This window comes from Anthonomus grandis, chromosome 2 (genome assembly GCF_022605725.1).
Source record: "Anthonomus grandis grandis chromosome 2, icAntGran1.3, whole genome shotgun sequence".
NCBI classification, from domain to species: Eukaryota; Metazoa; Arthropoda; class Insecta; order Coleoptera; family Curculionidae; genus Anthonomus; species Anthonomus grandis.
Window position 1 is genome coordinate 18028719 of NC_065547.1, and position 18358 is coordinate 18047076.

Sequence of the window (18358 nt, forward strand, 5' to 3'; positions counted from 1 at the left end):
AGCTAAGTAGTACTAATCGAAACTGGGTTAGTTTCGATATAAAAAAAAATAAGAAAGCACCACAGTCACGGTTTCAATAATGCAGGATTATTGAAACCGTGACTTTTGGATACACGTAATTTTTCAATATCTTTCAGCAGGCTTTGATAGAAATAAAATCATGTAGGGGCCGCGTTATGGTGATATCAAATATTATTTCTGTCAAACTTATGTGCTGGATTTTGCTTAAAAAACTTCTAAGCAAAAATTTCGTCTGAAAATCGATAATGCCACGATACGACGTTTTTTCTAACCTAGAAATGCAGGACATGTTATGCGTATGTGCCTAGAAAATTTTAACGCATAAAGAACACCAAATTAGATATAGAGGGGGACGTTTAATTATGCATTTTCTGAAGTTCTGTCAATCACTTCCTCACCTCCAGCTAACCTCACTTTAATATGTCAAATGGGAACCCCCATCGTGTGATACATCATAGTAAGCAGCGTAAAATTCTCTATTCAACGGTACCAAAAAAAAATTAAATCGATAAATGTGTAAGCAAATAGTTAGCGAAAATCTCTAGAAATAATTAATATTTTATTTACGCCAAACTTTGGTATTTTAAATGAATACTTTTAGTGTGGTACCTACATCATTTTAAAATTCTTACATTTTTTATAATAGATCATCAAAACAAAAAAAAATACAAGCAATTTAGAAGTTAAAATGTGTGGTAACAAATAGTACATTTAGTTCAAGCAAATTATTTATTTTTTTAAGTAGAATGTGTACCGTTATTTGCGAGAAAAAAGTATCTTCAAATTTTTTGCAAAAATCTTTGCAGTTTTATAACTTTGTATGTGTATTTATTTCACTTGTATTTTTTGCGAAACCTACCTAATAGGTACAAGAAAACACTGCAATACCTTACATTTTTAAGGGGTTTAAAAAGCAGGCGATTTATTATTGCTAAAACTGTCAGTTTGACGCGTGCAATTTTTTAATTTTATTTAAAACAGTGAGTTAATAAAATGGTGTATACGCTAGCCGAAAGAATAGAAATAATTTTCCTTTATGGAGCTCAAGATCGGTGTGCTCGCAGAACCGCGAGAGCATTTAATGAAAGGTATCAAGATAAAAACGTGAGCCATAAATACGTATTAGAATTGATACGAAAATTTGAAGAGACGGGATCGATTTGCAATAAGAAAAAATATGAAAATAGAGCTGTCGATGAAGCATGCCAAGTTGAAGTACTAGGACAATTTGCTATGGATCCAACTTTGTCTATACCAAACGCCGCAAAACTAACAAATATTTCCACTGGTTCCGTACATAAAGTTTAAAAAAAAAAGTTCTTTCCTTATAAAACTGGCGAAATTTATTTAAACCTTTTAGAAAATGCAATATACCCTTCCATCATCCAATCTATGAAAAATCAAGTAGATCAACATGGTGCTATATTATTGAATGAAAATAATATACATTTTCAGCAGGATGGAGCTCCCGCGCACTACACTTTGGTAGTTCGAGAGTGGCTTGATGAAAATGTTCGAGAAAAGTGGATTGGCAGACGTGGTGCAATCGAATGGCCTGCGCGGTCTCCGGACCTAACCCCACTAGACTTTTTTCTTTGGGGCTACTTAAAAAGCAAAGTTTATAAAACCCAACCTGAGAGTATTGAGAATTTAAAAAATAGAATATTTCAAGAATGCAGAGAAATTAGCGGGCAGACCCTTGCCAATGTTCGATAGGAGTTTGAAAATAGGCTTTTTTATTGTCTTGCTAATAACGGCGCGCATTTTGAACATTTAATAAAATAAATTTGTTAAACTAATTAAATTTGTTTTTCTACCCTACCGATTTACACTTTAATTGCTTCTTGGTCAATCAATTTTATTTTTTTTTACAACCATTGATAGCATAATGAATGCCCTTTAAAATAATGTATCACACCATGGGGTAGCCATTAGACATACCAAAGTTTGGCGTAAATAAAATATTCATTATTTCTAGACATTTTCGCTAACTATTTGCTTACACATTTACCGATTTAATTTTTTTTGGTACCGTTGAATAGAGAATTTTACGCTCCTTACTATGATGTATCACACGATGGGGGTTCCCATTTGACATATTAAAGTGAGTTTAGCTGGAGGTGTGGAGGTGATTGACAGAACATCAGTAAATGCATAATTAAACGTCCCCCTGTATAACTAATTTGACGTGTTTTTTTTTTTTAAGATTTAGGCATTTAAAAAAATTTATACGGGATTTACATATCTAGTTTTTAAATTCAATTACTACACCTCAAACATTTGATGAAATGATCTCGATATCATAAATAGACGCATACGATATATCTTTTCATACACTTATATATTTTATAGTGTAATAATGGAATATCATACACAAGGAAATCTAGAAAAAGAACGAAATGCATTAACGTGTATCAACCACTACCATTATACCATATAAGATATAAAAGCTAAGAATATAAATTTGCTCAAAAATAAAGATAGCTTTAAAAAACAAAATTTATTTTAGAAAAATGCAGTGGTGTACTTTTTTTTACCACCTGATAAAATCTATGCGAATTAAAAAAAAATCTACATTGTTAGTAAAGATTAAAAAAAACTTATTCAACGATTAAAATAAAGGTTTTTGTACTGGTTTTCTATAACTACGAATTCAACTTTTTGTTCATAGGATATTTATTGAAAGTATATTTGCTAAGAAGCTCATTTTACTAAATGCATTTTGTAAACGTCATACTTAACTACATTTTAAATATATAAAATATACCATAGTTAAACGTTTAACTTTTATGAAATAATGATTGTATATGATTGCTGTGTAATAAATTTTCTTGCTAAACGTAATAAACATAAACCTCATATTAAATTCTTTCATCACGCGGACATTTTATTTGATATTCATCGATGAAGTTCAACCAAAAAATATACACCTGGTGCAAACCAAAATTAAATGTTTATTTAACTATCGTGTGTTGCTTGGGATGTTTCCAAATAAAAGGTATCCTAATTTTAAAACTTTTAAAAAGCTGTAGGACTTGGAGAAAGCGGTTCTTTTCATCCTTCACCAATCTCTGGACTATCCCTTAAAGAAAAAACTGCATCCTTGCCATTTCCCTCCTGTTTAAAATTTACAGATCGAACTTTTGAAACATCTTCCATTTACAGAGCATTTACGGAGACACATAATTTTCATGCAGGATGGTGCCCCTATTCAGTTTTCCAGACCTTTCAGAGAATATCTCGATCAAGTTTATCCTAACCGCTGGATCGGTGATCAGAGCCAAATGCCCTAGCCGGCTCAAAGCCCTGATTTTAACCCCCTCGACTTTGCCCTATGGGGGATACATGAAATCAGAATGCAGCAGAATTATTTCGAGACAACATATTGTTTAATATTAAGTAGTCTTTCGATAAACGGATAGCTAAGTGTATAGAAGTTAACGGAGAGCACCTTCAGCATTTGTTGTAAGATAAAAAAACATAAATTTCACGACGAACATAAATTTCATACGACTATGACATCTTATTTCTATACTATTCAACTTACTATTGAAACTACTACTTGAACAAAATCAAAAATTGAAGCATTCCAAATTCAATTATCTCAAAAACGGTTACTCTGAACCACTCGACAAAGGTATACCTTTCTTAAGTAATATTGATTGGAATTTTAAGATTTTTATAAAAAATCCATATACACTAAGGCCCGCAGTATAACAAAAGTTGTATACATTTTTATCGCCGATAGTGCCTTATAGGATTTACACAGAAATTCCAATTTCTCGACACCAAAAACCCTATATGACCAAATTTTGTGCCGATGTTTCTTGTTGTATGAATTGTTAAGATAAATTTAAAACTTTAATAACATCCTGTATCTCGGTTATTATCAATTTTCGGACTAGACAAATTTAGTCAAATCGTATCAAAGAATATGAATGTCTTCATTATGGGACACTCTGTATTTATTGATGTTAAATATTATATTTTAATAATCCTTATAATTAACTATGAATCCGCAAATAATGAACACATGAATAAAATAAATCAAATCAATGAATCGAATCGAACAAGTTTTTAAATGTATACCAGGAAATCATGGGAGTGGCAGCTAAAAAAAGAATAATTACCACCACAGAATTCCGGACCTCTCCAAAAGCCTCAGGCCTGGGGGAATTCCTCATCCTTCGTCCCTTCTCGGTGGGCTTGCAAATAGCTACATATAGTGTGATATATCATTTTAAAGGGCATACAATATACCACCCAACGGCGTATACAAAATGTAAATTTAATAGACTTTTAAACAGTAAGGTTTTAAAAAGGTTTTTAAAAATAAACAATTTAATTATTTCACAGAAATTATTTTATTAAGTCGCAATGTGCACCATTATTCGCGAGACAATAATAAAGCCTGTTTTGAAATTTTTCACGAACATTGGCAAGTGTTTGTCCAATTAAATTAAATATTTAAACGTATTAAAAATGCTAGTTAGTGCAGTGTTAGTTTTATAAGTTACTGCAAAATACTGGTAAAATAAATAAGTCAAATATACTGCATAAAAATGTTGGGAAGAATTTCAAAATAGCATTAGTTATTTTTTCGCAAATAATAAATGCATATTTAAAAAAAATATATTTGGATCCATCTATCTGTTTATTACTATACAGGGTGTCCCGTTGATCATGTTACAAAGTTCTAGGGCAGATAGAAAACGTCAAAAGAAAAACAAAAGTTCATATAAACATGGGTCCGGAAAAGCTTCCTCAGGGAGCTAGAGCTCTTTGAAAATAACCTTTAAAAACTAGTTTTTTTTTAATAGCTCCGGAACTACTTTAGCTACCGCAACCAATTTTGGGAGTTGTAAATTATTGTTAGTACGTTTATTCTTTTGAACCTACTAAATAAAAAAAAAAAATTACCAGGGGCTTCACAATCAGGGAGGTATTTGGTAAATTTAGGCCCATTTCTTAAAGACTTTCTGCCCGTTTGGGCATTAGATTATGATGTTCCTATGCTTTTTACATAAAAAGGGTGCTCTTAGTAAAAGTCGGTAAATATCACCGTTTTTGTGGAAATTGACTAAAACCAAACTAAGATACAGCACCTGATTAATTATTTTAATAATAATAATAATTCTAATTCATTGCCACTATCGGTATTTTTTAAATTTATCACTGTCAGTATTTTTTACATGATATTAATTCCCTTTTTATTACGGTTAAGTAATGGAAGATTACACTTTTGCTGAATACGCCGATATCCTTTTAATTTATGGGGAAATTCGATGTAAAGGTAGAGCTGCTTCTCGACTATATGAAGAGCGGTTTTCCAAAAGGCGAATCTCAGCTCACACACTTTCTGAAAAAGTCAATCAACGGCTCAGGGAGACTGGCTCCGTTAAAATAAAACGCCAAGATAATGGCGCGCAAAGGAACATCCGAATTCCGGATTTTAAGGAAGAAGTGCTTCAGAGATTTGAAGATCCATCAGTAAGTACTCGAGCAGTAGCTAATGCGATGCATGTAAATCATGTTAGGGTATGGAACGTTGTTAATGAACAGCTTCTTCGGCCCTACCACCTGCAAAAGGTGCAATCATTAGGACCCAATGATTTTATGTCCCGCGTGAATTTTTGCCAGTGGTTTCTTGACCGGTGAACAGAAGAACCTCAATTTCCAAAATATGTCCTTTTTACTGACGAGGCTTTATTTACAAAAGAAGGCATTTTTAATTCTAAGAATAATCATGTGTGGAGTGAGGAAAACCCTTATGGTATTCATTTTAGGAGCTATCAACATAAGTTTTCGGTCAATATGTGGGCCGGCATTGTTGGAGAACGCTTAATTGGTCCAATTATGTTGCCTCCTCGTTTAACGGGAAATATTTATTTAAATTTTTTAAGAAATGTACTGCCAGAACTATTAGATGATCTGCCCTTAAATATACGACAGAACTTATGGTATAACACGATGGAACGCCAGCTCATTTTTCACTTATTGTCTGCGAGTTTATAAATGAAAATTTTGGAAGGCGCTGAATTGGCCGCGGAGGCCCTGTCACCTGGCCAGCGCGCTCTCCAGATTTGACACCCTTAGATTTTTTTCTTTGGGGGCATATGAAAAGTCTCGTATATGAAACTCCAGTCGAGTCAGAAGAAGACCTGGTGGCCAGAATTTCCGCAGCTGCTGAAGTAATCCAAACCACGCCTGATATTTTCAAGCACGTCAACCTTAATATGGTGCGTAGATACAATAAATGTATCGATCTTAGCGGTCGGCATTTTGAGCAATTAATATTTTAAGTTTATTTTTGTAATACCAATCTTTAACAAAATTTGTTTACGTTTCTAAAATTGTTAATTTGTTGGTTATTATACTTAAAATCATTTAAGCATTTTATGCCTCAAGGTAATTAAAGTGACAGTTAATTAATTTGAGTACCAATTTAATAATGTGGCTACCTTAACTTTTTTTAAAAATTTATTTTTTATTTACTCCAGATTTTTTTTAAATTCTTTATTAATAATAATAGGTAATTCAACTGATGATGCCCCTGGTAAATTTTTTTTTATTTAGTAGGTTCAAAAGAATAAACGTACTAACAATAATTTACCTCCTAAAATTGGTTGCGGTAGCTAAAGTAGTTCCGGAGCTATTAAAAAAAAAACTAGTTTTTAAAGGTTATTTTCAAAGAGCCCTAGCTCTCTGAGGAAGCTTTTCCGGACCCATGTTTATATGAACTTTTGTTTTTCTTTTGACGTTTTCGATCTGCCCTAGAAGTTTGTAGCATGATCAACGGAACACCCTGTATACCATGTTTGGTAGCCATTTGAAATACAAAAGTTTGAGGTCGTTAAAATATTATATAACATGTTTATATTTTGATCCAACAATAAGTCAATAATAAATTAAGGTACATTTTAATTTAAAAAAGAAATAATTGCCGAAAAAAAACTTTCTTTATTTATTATTAGATTAAGTACCATTTAAAAAACTTACATTTCTCTTTTTAATAAATACGACCCTCTTTTATTTATCACATGATTCCAATTTTCGGATCAAATCGAATATTTGCTATTAACTATTTTTGTATTTTGTTGCAATTTTTTGTAAGTAATATAGTATTATTTGTTTAGAACCAAATTCCTTTGCCAACAACCACGAAAATTCAAGAAATGAAAGATGCAATGTTTAAAATGGCGAAAGAGGTGATAAAAGCAGCTGCTCAGATGGATGCTAAAATTTTTTGTTTTCAAGAAGCATGGAGTAAGTTATACTTTTCCTGGTAATAGAAATACAATGCATAAATAAAAAATATATTTTTATACAATTAATATATTTTCATATAATAAGTAATCGCATAAAAATAAAGCAATTCTTAAAATTTTAACTAAAAGCCTATCGCTTCTCTGGTGTTTATCGAGAAGAACGCCAACAATAATAATCAAAGTGACCTTTTCTTTAATTCTGCAAGCAGTTTTCCAAAACGAGTTTTTGCACCCTTGAGAAAAAGGAAACTGAACTATACTCTATTTCAGAAGTGTATAGAGCAATAAACTGGGGAATTCCGTTCTGTATGACAGTTCGTCAGATGACGAAGAGGACTACAATCTATTATAATTTAAAATTGTTATACACTGTTCAAAAAGTGCCAGATCCAAAAGTGACATTTTCAACTGTTTTACTCTACATATTATGTTCAATAAATTTGTGAAAAAAATATATTATTCCATTTAAACAAAAGTAACTTTCTAAAATAAAATAGCATTTAAGTACATTAAATATAAGGTAAAAAACAAGTCCCAGTTGCACGCCTTTGGCGAACCGTTTTCAATGTTTATCAGTGGGTAACAATGGGCAAAACTCATAAATTGACCCAAAACCGGGTGGCACTACCTGCAATCAACGAAAAGAAAGAATTTTACATTGAAACTAATACCCAACTAAGGTAGTGGCATAAAATATTGGTGGATCACCAGGTACCACTTTTGCATACCTAATGAGGTTTTATTGCTCTACACACTTCTGAAATAGAGTAATATAATTAAATTTCATATTATGGCACTAAATTTAAGTTATAAATATACAAAATGATTGGCGACCCACTGTAGCCTGTGTCCCATTTTGGACGAGATTTCACGGTATCTCTGTAATTTTTTAAGATATACCTTTGCGGTTTTCGCAACCCCGCAAACCACAAGCAGAAATATTTTAACTACTTTTGTTACTGAAATACAGGGCAAAAACGAAAATGTTCACTTTTCGAGATATTTTTCAGGCCCTGTATAAGATAGAAAAAAAATGAGAACTGCTTAATAATAGATATTTTGATATAAAAGTCGGTGGCGTATTTAAAAATTTTTTAGGGTACTGTTTTTAAGATTGGGCGCAAACTTGGTATTTTTTAAATGGAACACCCTATACAGGTGATTGATGGTTGATGGTACCTTAGACGTTTACGGAGAACGGAAAATGGATTTTTTTTGAAAATTTGGCATCATTTTTAAAATACGTCGGCTTTTATAAATGACATATATAGTATAGTCTGGCAAGTCGATCTGAAACAGCGGCAGGAATGTGGGCCAAAATATTCGACGTTGCCACCTCAAAACGTAATTGTGCGAGACTTACTTTCTAATAATATGCAATATAAGATTTTTTACAATCACAAGATATAGAGGGTAAAATGTTAAGAATTATAATCTAAATAGTTATTTCATTTTGGCTTTAATACGCAATTGATTTACCATTAAATATGGTACAATTAAATGTTTGTCCAAAAAATGGATCATGTTTAGTAAATCTGGCAACATTACGTTCCACCTTTACATTCCTACATCTACTTCTTGTATAATAGGGGTCAGCCATTATGAACCTGAACGCTTGTGATTGGTTTCCCTCGCCGCACGTGTTTTTGTTATGAATTATTTCGACAGTTCATTGGACAGCGTCTTTGTCACCTGTTTACAATCCTTTCTGCCGTTTCAAAACATTGATTACTATTGAAGGGTGGACAGTGGCGTACGTTTTATCGTTGATTTTTGGATTCCGTTTATTTTAATTATTATTCTAATATTTAATTTTTTAGTTTGTTTTATTATTGTCTACATATATACGAATAATAACATTTATTATAATGAATAAATTCACTGAGGGTAAGGTCCTTCATAGCAAACGAGGAAAGTGATAGCAAACGTTTACAGGTAAGTTATAATAATTTATTTAAAAAAAAGTGAAATACATTGTGCCTTTAAAAAAAACAGTAGTTTATATTATATTTTATTGCTTTTTGTATACCAACTATGCATTCAAAATGTTGTTATTAGGATTTGCGATGAAGAAGCTGCAACTAGTTCGATGAAATTGCCTCTTAAGCGTAAGTTTGATCGCGTTTCCCTTTATACCGGAGTCTCCGTATCATCCGTGAGAAAAATTCACAAGGAAGATGAAGAAAGGCGACAAAATAACCCTGATGAAATGTTAGCCAGTCCAGGGAAAAAACGGCCACGGAAAACTGTCGTCGAAAAAGATGACAGTTTTCATTTTCAAATAGTTAGGCATTGTATCACCAGATTTTACCTGGAATATAAAGTGGTTCCGACAACTAGAAAGTTGTTAAGAAAATTCAAAGAAGAGGCAAAATTTTCCTATTCCAGGGAAACGCTTCGGCTTTTATTAAAGTCAAATGGCTTTTTTTGGCGTAAGTGTCAAAATAAGAGGAAAATCTTAATGGAGAGGCCCACTATTCTTTCCTGGAGATACAAATATCTTCGCGAAATACGAAAATATCGTGAAGAAGGCCGAAACATTATTTACTTGGACGAAACTTGGGTGGATAACGATTTGACGTTGAAGAAATGTTGGCAGAGCGATACGGTTACTGGTGTTTTAAAAAATATTAGTTCAACGGGTAAGCATACAATACAAAATAGTGTATATAAGTTACAGTCATATATTTTTTCACGGGCAAGGACCCGTTAAATTTGAGAAATATATATATTTTAAATGATATTTTAGGTCGGCTAATAATTGTTCATGCAGGTTCCGACAAGGGTTTTGTGGACAATGCCTGTTTAAAATTTAAAGCCGGAAGGTGATTAACATGGCCAAATGAATAGGGTTTTAAAATTTTACTAGATTGCTCAAGGAAAAACTTCTCCCAAATATACCTGCCAATCGGTATAGGTAATAGTGGTAATATCGGTAATAGTGTTAGACAATGCTCCTTATCATTCGGTGCAGGAGGATAAAACCCCAACAAAATCCTCTTTAAAAAGAGATATAATCGCCTGGTTAACTAAGAAAGGTAACTATAACAACTTAATTAAGCCTTTTGAACTGATACATTTTAAATTTTAAATATATAAATGTACCTACATAATATGTACCGGGTGTACAACTAAGAGAGGTCGCCGGCCATATCTGAGTAACTACTCATCGCACAGCGTACGGAAAAAAATATTTTTAAAAGCGGCAAAGAGAAATTGCTGGAAATTATTTACAAGTTCGTACCGTGACCGCTAGGGGGCGTAATACAACATTGAAATAGAAAAAATTGGTTTTATTGAAAATATTCAAAGTAAATCCTAAAAAAGAATACTGCCATTTAAAAGTATTATAAATTCTAAACATTTTTTATTTTAAACTTTTTTTCTAATCTGTCAAATAATAGGTGGGGGAGGGGTTGAATATTTATATCTAAAATTCTTAATAACTTTGGATTGGCCCAACGAATTTTAACGAGCTTACTTTTGTTTTTGAAGGTGGTAGACAATGGTACAGTGAAAACATCTTGTGGAACTTGCATTGTCTTATTTATTTATTGTAACACGACGTTTCGGTTGGTAAGTATCTCCAACCGTTATCAAGTGTAAACTGACTTTTGACGTGGTCAGTTTACATTTAATAACGGTTGGAGATACTTACCAACCGAAACGTCGTGTTACATTAAATAAATAAGACAATGCAAGTTCGACAAAATGTTTTTGAGCTTACTTTTGTTTTAAAGGATAATTATTAGGCTTTTATGTGGTATAATTACTTAGCCGTTTTAGTTGTTTTGTTGAGCGCTAGAGAGCGGTTTGTTTTAATTTGTACTTTTTCAGCGACTTTCTGGCAAATATTAAATACAACAATGTAATTTTTTTCATTTAGGCTAAAAGAGCATGAAAAAACATAGAAACTGGTGCAAACCGCAACTCGATATCTCATTTTATTCCGAAATTACAAATTAAAATGTTTTTGAACCATGAAATCTGTCGCCGCCCTGGCATTATTGCGTCACATAGTCAATAGTAAGCTTTGGAAACAAATGAATTTGATAAATATATTCGGGGCCATGATAAAACGTTTATGGTCGATGTCAAATGTAACGTCGAAGACAGATTTTGAAATCATTTAAGTTTTTAAAAATGTACTAAACGTAGCTAGCAGTGTATTTTGAGTTAATGAAAAATGCACGCATGCCCGTATGTATGCCCAAAGATATCCTGACAGAAAACACTATAATCATAGAGTCTTTACCGGTTTAGCTACCAGGCTAAGAAATACTGAAATTATTCGCGGCAATATTCATCGAAGACGAAGGCGAGGGCGCATAGAGGCAAACGTTATAAATATTTTGGCATATATTGAAATAAACCCTCACATAAGCATCCGAAATATTTCTAGGGAATTGGGAGTGTCCCTCGACACAGTAGAAAATATTCTGAAAGAGCACAGGTACCTATTTTTATTTGTAGCAACACTAATAAGCATCCTATTATCTTATATTTATTGTTTTTTACTTAAACTTTATCCATATCACGTGGTTCTGCACCAGGCGCTTCTCGAAAAAGACTTTGATAACAGACTCAATTTCTGTTATTGGCTGTTGAACATGGTTAGAGAAGATACCCGATTTATCTCGAAGATATTATGGACGGACGAGGCATCATTTAGCAGTGATGGTGGTGTAAACCTGCATATTTTGCATTATTGGGCAGAACAAAATTCCTGTTGGATTCGCGAGACTTAACACCAAGGCAGATGGACTGTAAATGTGTGGTGCGGAATTATTGGCGGAAAAATTATTGGTCCTTTCTTTTTCAATCAAACACTTTCTGGAAATGTATATTTAATTTATTTGCAAAATGATCTCCCGGTTACTGGAAGATGTTGATTTGGAAACAAGAGGGCAAATAATTTTCCAACATGATGGTTGCCCTTCACATTTTGCAGTTCAAGTTCGTCAATACTTAACTAGACAGTATCGTTTGTGGATAGGAAAAGGAAGTATTTTTCCTTGGCCTGCTCGATCCCCAGATCTGACTGTTCTAGATTTTTATCTGTGGGGAAGGATTAAAGATGTAGTTTTTGTCACCCCACCCAAAACACACAACGACATGCAGGACCAAATACGCAATGCAATAAATTCCTTACCCACAGCATAAATCCAGACAGCGGTTCTGTCAACGACGCAACGACTTCGATTGTAATCATTGTGTATTAAAAATGAAGGAAAACAGTTTGAGCATCTAAGACACCATTAAAAATATAAAACAATTTATTTATTACAAAAATTTGAGTTCTGGAGTTTTATTTTTATTGTTCAAAAACAGTTTAATTAATAATTTCGGAATAAAATAAGATATCGAGTTGCGGTTTGCGTCAGTTTTTATGTTTTTTCATGCTCTTTTAGGTTAAGTAAAAAAAATTTTATGGTTGTATTTAATATTTGCCAGAAAATCGCTGAAAAAGTCGAAAATAACACAAACCGCCCTCTAGCGCTCAATAAAACAACTAAGTCGGCTAAGTAATTATACCATATAAAAGCTTGATAATTATTCTTGAAAACAAAAGTAAGCTCGTTAAAATTTGTTAGGCCAATCAAAAGTTATCAACAATTTTAGATATAAATATTCAACCCTTTCCCCACCTATTATTTGACAAATTAAAACAAAATTTTGAAATAAAAAATGTTTAGAATTTATCATGCTTTAAAATGGCATCATTCTTCTCTAGGATTCACTTTGAATATTTTCAATAAAACCAATTTTTTCTATTTCAATGTTATATTACGCCCCCTAGCGGTCATCGTACGAACTTATAAATAATTTCTAACGATTTCTCTTTGCCGCTTTTATAAGAAATATTTTTTTCCTCTGCTGTGGGATGACTAGTTACTGAGATATGGCCGGCGACCTCTCTTAGTTGTACACCCGGTACATACACGGTGAGCTAATGAAAACTTTCCACCCCAGTTTCTTCAGATATTTTCTTTTAAAAAAAATTTTTGATGATCGTTTTTTGACTTCAGGCGAACAAATTTATTTGGTATTTTCAATCCCTTAACTCTAACCCCCATGCGGGGATGACTATCAACTCCAAAATCTTAAATAGGAAGGGGTGTCGAGTGATACCCTTACCATTTAAGATTTTGGAGTTAATAGTAACCCCTGCGTGGGGTTAAAGTTAAGGGGTTAAAAATACCAAATAAATTTGTCCTTTGCAGCCTAATATCGATTTTTTTTTTAAGAAAATGGCTGAAAAAAATGGGGTGGAAGGTTTATCCTGTATATTATTATGTATTACATATACTATATGTTACACGATGCAAGTGCCAGAAAATTTGATCTTTTCGATTTGGTTTTACGCCACAAACCACCTGGTGACCAAAAAAATTATATAGTATTATAAGGTCCCATGGGCATACTCCATTAAAAACACCACCTTATTTATGCGAGTTAAACCCAATTGAATTAGCTTGGGCAAGACTCAAATTTTTAATAAGAAGTCGGAATACTACTGGCAATTTTAACATTACAACCTTAAAGGAGGTTACTGAGGATGCTATATCCTCGATTTCCGAAAATGATTGGCAGAAATTTTGCCAGCACGTCAGAACTGTGGAGGAAAAATTTCGGGAAACTGACCAAATCATGGAAGAAATCGAGCCCCTTGTCATCACAATAGGAAATGAGGTAGTAACACTAATGGCAGTAGTAGTGAAGACGATAGTGAATACGAGGCTGAAGGTAAAGAAGGCTCGCTTATTTCACCAGTGAAAATAAAAACATGTTTAAGTGTGTGAGACTTAAAAAAAACATTAATATAAATAACAGTAAACGAAAAATTAGGTAAGTTATTTACCTTATATTTTTCTCAAATTACCTTACTTTTTCGGAAATTCCAAAAAGAGTGAAAATTTCGCATAAAAAAACATAAAAATTCCCGTTCCTAGTTTAACCGAACTTTTATCATTGCCAAAACGCTTACGCTGTTCGTTTTTTATAATCTATACCAGGTGGCTCATTTTAGTCGACGTTTGACTTTTGTTTTGTTTTTTTTAATGACCTTTAAAATACACGTACTATTGCAGTGACGCAGCTCCCTGTGACCTTAGCAACTTTTGTTTAAACTTTGTTTTCAAAATTCGGCTTCGCAACAGAGATATTTGCGTGCGACCCTGTATACAGGGTGTTCCACAATCAACGTCACAGGCTATAACTTTTTTATTTTTAGGTATATGTTTTTTTAAATATATTTTTAATAGCTATAGGATCACTACTCAAAATTTCTTAAAAAAACTACCCCCGACAAATTCATTTTTGGCGGATGTATTTGTTGGGGGTAGTTTTTTTAAGTAATTTTGGGTAGTGGTCCTATAGCTATTAATTTTTTTTTTTAATTTTTATAGTTAAAAATAAAAAAGTTATTAATAAAAAGTTAAAAATGTAAAAGTTATGCCTGTGACGTTGATTATGGGACACCCTGTATACCAAAAAAAAAGAACGTATTTCTAAAACCATAAAACATACAAATGAATAATTAATTAGGAAAATTTATTTTGATAAATTTTAAAATTATTTTCCTTAAATCGAATTTAAATAGCTTCACATAATACCACACGCCACTGTCCATTTCATGAATGAAGTCGGCCATGTTGTCTCCACTACTGCATTCCCCTTACCTCAGGCCGAAGTGTTTCAGATCCGTCTGCCACACTGTAAGTATCTTTAGATACAGTATTATCATTCTTAAAAAAATCTTAATTTTTCACCCCCAGCAACGGCGTTGTTTTATCCTCCAATTGTCGAACATACCCAATTTCGTTTCTTCTTTTATCATGGTAAAAAAAAATCTAGTTTTTTAAAATACGTCAGCTTTTTCAAACGACATATATAGTAAGTATCTATAGACATAGTTTTATCATTCTCAAAAAAATCTTAATTGTTCACCCCTAGCAACGGTGTTTTCTTACCCTCCAATTGTCGAACATACCCAATATGGCCTGTTCTTTTATTATAGTAAAATAATTCTAGTTTTTTTTAATACGTCGTTTTTTTTTTAAATTCATATATAGTAAGTATTTATAGATATTGTATTATCATTCCTCAGAAAATCAAAAATTTTCACCCCTAGCAACGGTGTTTTTTACCTTCCAATTGTCGAATATACCGAATTTGGTCCCTTGTTTTATCATAGTAAAATAACTTTAGCTTTAATTTTATGATCGAACGGGAAAAGAGCGTTTTTAAAAAACAACACGTTTACAAATTATCACGACTTTAATTTCTACATGTACAGAGTCAAGAGAAGAATAAAGCTTACTGAAATGGGTTACAATAGTATTTATAATCTTAAAATAAATGCGCTTGCATATATTCTGGATGATCATGGGTTTCCACGGGAACTCGTGTGTGGGCGTAGTTCTCATAATGGTAATGTCTAAGGGTGTCTGCATATAACTCCTCCGCCCTTTAGAAAAGAATTCTGGGGTTGATGGCTGGTGGATTCTTTTGGTGATTGAATTTTTCTTTCTTCACTTGGGTTTTCCTGGTCTGGTTTCCTTTTCTTCTGGGTGTTTTGCTTTTTAGGCATCTGTTTCTGTTTACAATTTAGTTTATTCCTATAAAATTTTATGAAGAGGAATATAATTAAAAGTAAAATTAATATATACATAGTGATTATCCAGCCATTAACGTCTGTATACATATACGAATTAATAGAGTTAATTTTTTGTTTTTGATTTTCAATTGCACTTTTTACTATGCTTAGTTCGTTTAAATTAACGTTATCTAGTTTTATAGGCTTAAAATTAATTACATTATTAGAAGTAGAATAATTAGGATTAAGATTAAGCTTAGGTAATAAAATGTTTTTGAAATTAGTGTTCATTGTAACAAAGTTGCGCAAAATATTGTTCTTAATATGAACTTCACAATCGGGAGTTAGTTCCAGAAGGTAGGTTCTTCTGAGGAGGATGTTTTCGATATTGTTACTGCATCTTTGAACAGCTACCGTGTGATTAGGGAATATAACAATCCATTTGTTGTCTTCCAACTTCTGGAATTTTTCTTTTCCTATATGCGCTGAGACTGGTTGGCAATTGGACAGCTTTTGTGAAAACTTTAGGAGTTGAATTTCACATGGAGCATCGTCGTCCGATTCCATGGGACTGGTTTCGAAGCAAAGGAATTCCTCCGGAATGATTCCTTTACAAGATTTCTCAAAAATACATGATTTTGCTCATTTAATATTAAATATCTGGAAACTGGTATTATCATATTAAAAGAGTTATTACTCATTATGGGTAAAGGGTAAAGATGAAAATAGTTATATTTAGTTTTTTCAACTAGTGGTATATCAATAATAAATATAATTTGATTTCCCTTGCTATAGCTCTTAATTTCTAATATTTTTTAGAAAAGTAAAAGATTTTCAGCTTGTGGAACAAAAGGCAATTTACTTTGTGTTAAATATTTTGGAATTTGGCTAATTTCTTTCAAGAGCTCATTTGATTCTATCATAGAGTTGTGAAAGATATTTATTTTGGCAAAAGTGATGGCTATCTCTATCTTTTCAAAGATATCATATACCGATTGAAACTGTGCAATTATTTGGGAAAGTAAACTTTCTAAAAATAGATAATTATAGCTGTGTAAATTTAGAATTTCTTTAATCGTATCATTATTAAATTCTGATCCATTGTCGCTTATTAGTTTTTCTGGTATACCGCAATAAGAGAAATATTTAATTAGTGCGTTAGATATACTAATAGCATTTTTGCCGGGTATCTGAATTGCTTGCGCGAATTTTGAAAATGCGTCTACTAAAGTCAAATAGATTTTATCGTCATAATAAAATACAGCAAATATCACAAGCATTAATATAGTCGGTTACAGTGTTCTTAATTCCTATCCAATAATAATTACGTTTTAGATATTCTAGTGTTTCGTTTATACCTCTATGGTTTACTTTTCCTTCGTGGTGGTTTTTCGTTAATAAAATTTGTTCTTCTTTATCAGTTATAGTATTAAGTAATTTAGTACATCTTAAGAGTTTTGGGCCATTTTCTGCAAAATGATTTAAATAAACTTCATTAAATTTTTTATATAGATCATCTGTGTGAAAATAGATACAATATGTTTTGTTTAGGATAGTATAGTCCCTTAAAAACTCGATTAAATGTTAAATGTATTAAATGTTCGTTATTAGTTTGAGGAATATGAATTGTTAGAATTTTATGGTGTTCGTAGTTGTCTTGGTTGATTTTTAATTTAGGATAAATATGGGGAAAAACTAATATTTGATTAGTTTTGTTATTGATCATCTCATCGAGTATTTTTATTCCGTTATTGGTAGTTTCATTAATCGAAGAATGTTGCGTTTGTGAGTCGGTTTGGTCTAGTTCATTATTTATTATTTGAGTATCCGGTGGTCTTATTTGTATATCAGATAGAATTTTTATTTGTTTATTTTTCGGGATTTGATGACTAGATGAGGGTTCGTTTCTGTTCGCATTTATATTTGTTGTGTCTGGTAATTCATAAAGTGTAAAACTTTCTGCTACTCGTCGCAGGTATTCTAAGGTATCTAATTGGTCTTCGAAATTTCCTGGGTTGTTAATCATTGATTCATTTTCTATTGCATTAATTTGTATCCTAGAAAGAGCGTCGGCATTTTTGTTTAGATTGCCTTTTTTGTACATGATATCGTAATCAAATTCTTCTAATTTTAATCTCCAGCGTATTAATTTTGAATTTGGTTCTTTTAGTTTGGCTATCCATGCTAATGGTCGATGGTCGGTATATATTGTAAACTTTCTTCCGATTAAATACGGCCTAAAGTATTTACAATCCCAAACTATCGCTAATAACTCTTTTTCAATCGTGCTATATTTTGTCTCGCTTTCATTTAGAGTTCTTGAGGCGTAAGCTATGGGTTTATCTGAGCCCACGGTTCCTTGCGATAAGATGGCGCCAATAGCGAAGTTAGATGCGTCTGTTGTCAATATAAATTTTTTCGTAAAATCAGGGTATTCCAGTATAGGTGCGTTAATTAACAAATTTTTACA

At 32.3% G+C, this 18358-nt stretch overlaps 1 protein-coding gene and 1 long non-coding RNA gene across 3 annotated transcripts in view; both read left to right on the plus strand.

Annotated features, from left to right (window-relative positions):
- Positions 1-18358, plus strand: part of LOC126750594 (beta-ureidopropionase) — a 155922-nt gene that overhangs the window by 63473 nt on the left and 74091 nt on the right. For both annotated transcript variants that reach the window (XM_050460243.1, XM_050460244.1), the window contains exon 4: positions 7158-7287. In XM_050460243.1, the coding sequence (XP_050316200.1) occupies positions 7158-7287 (130 nt within the window). The remainder of the gene's footprint in view (positions 1-7157; positions 7288-18358) is intronic.
- On the plus strand, positions 7310-10192 carry LOC126750596 (uncharacterized). Its single transcript, XR_007665766.1, has 3 exons — positions 7310-9224; positions 9348-9931; positions 10039-10192. It is a non-coding gene; the product is annotated as an uncharacterized LOC126750596 (long non-coding RNA).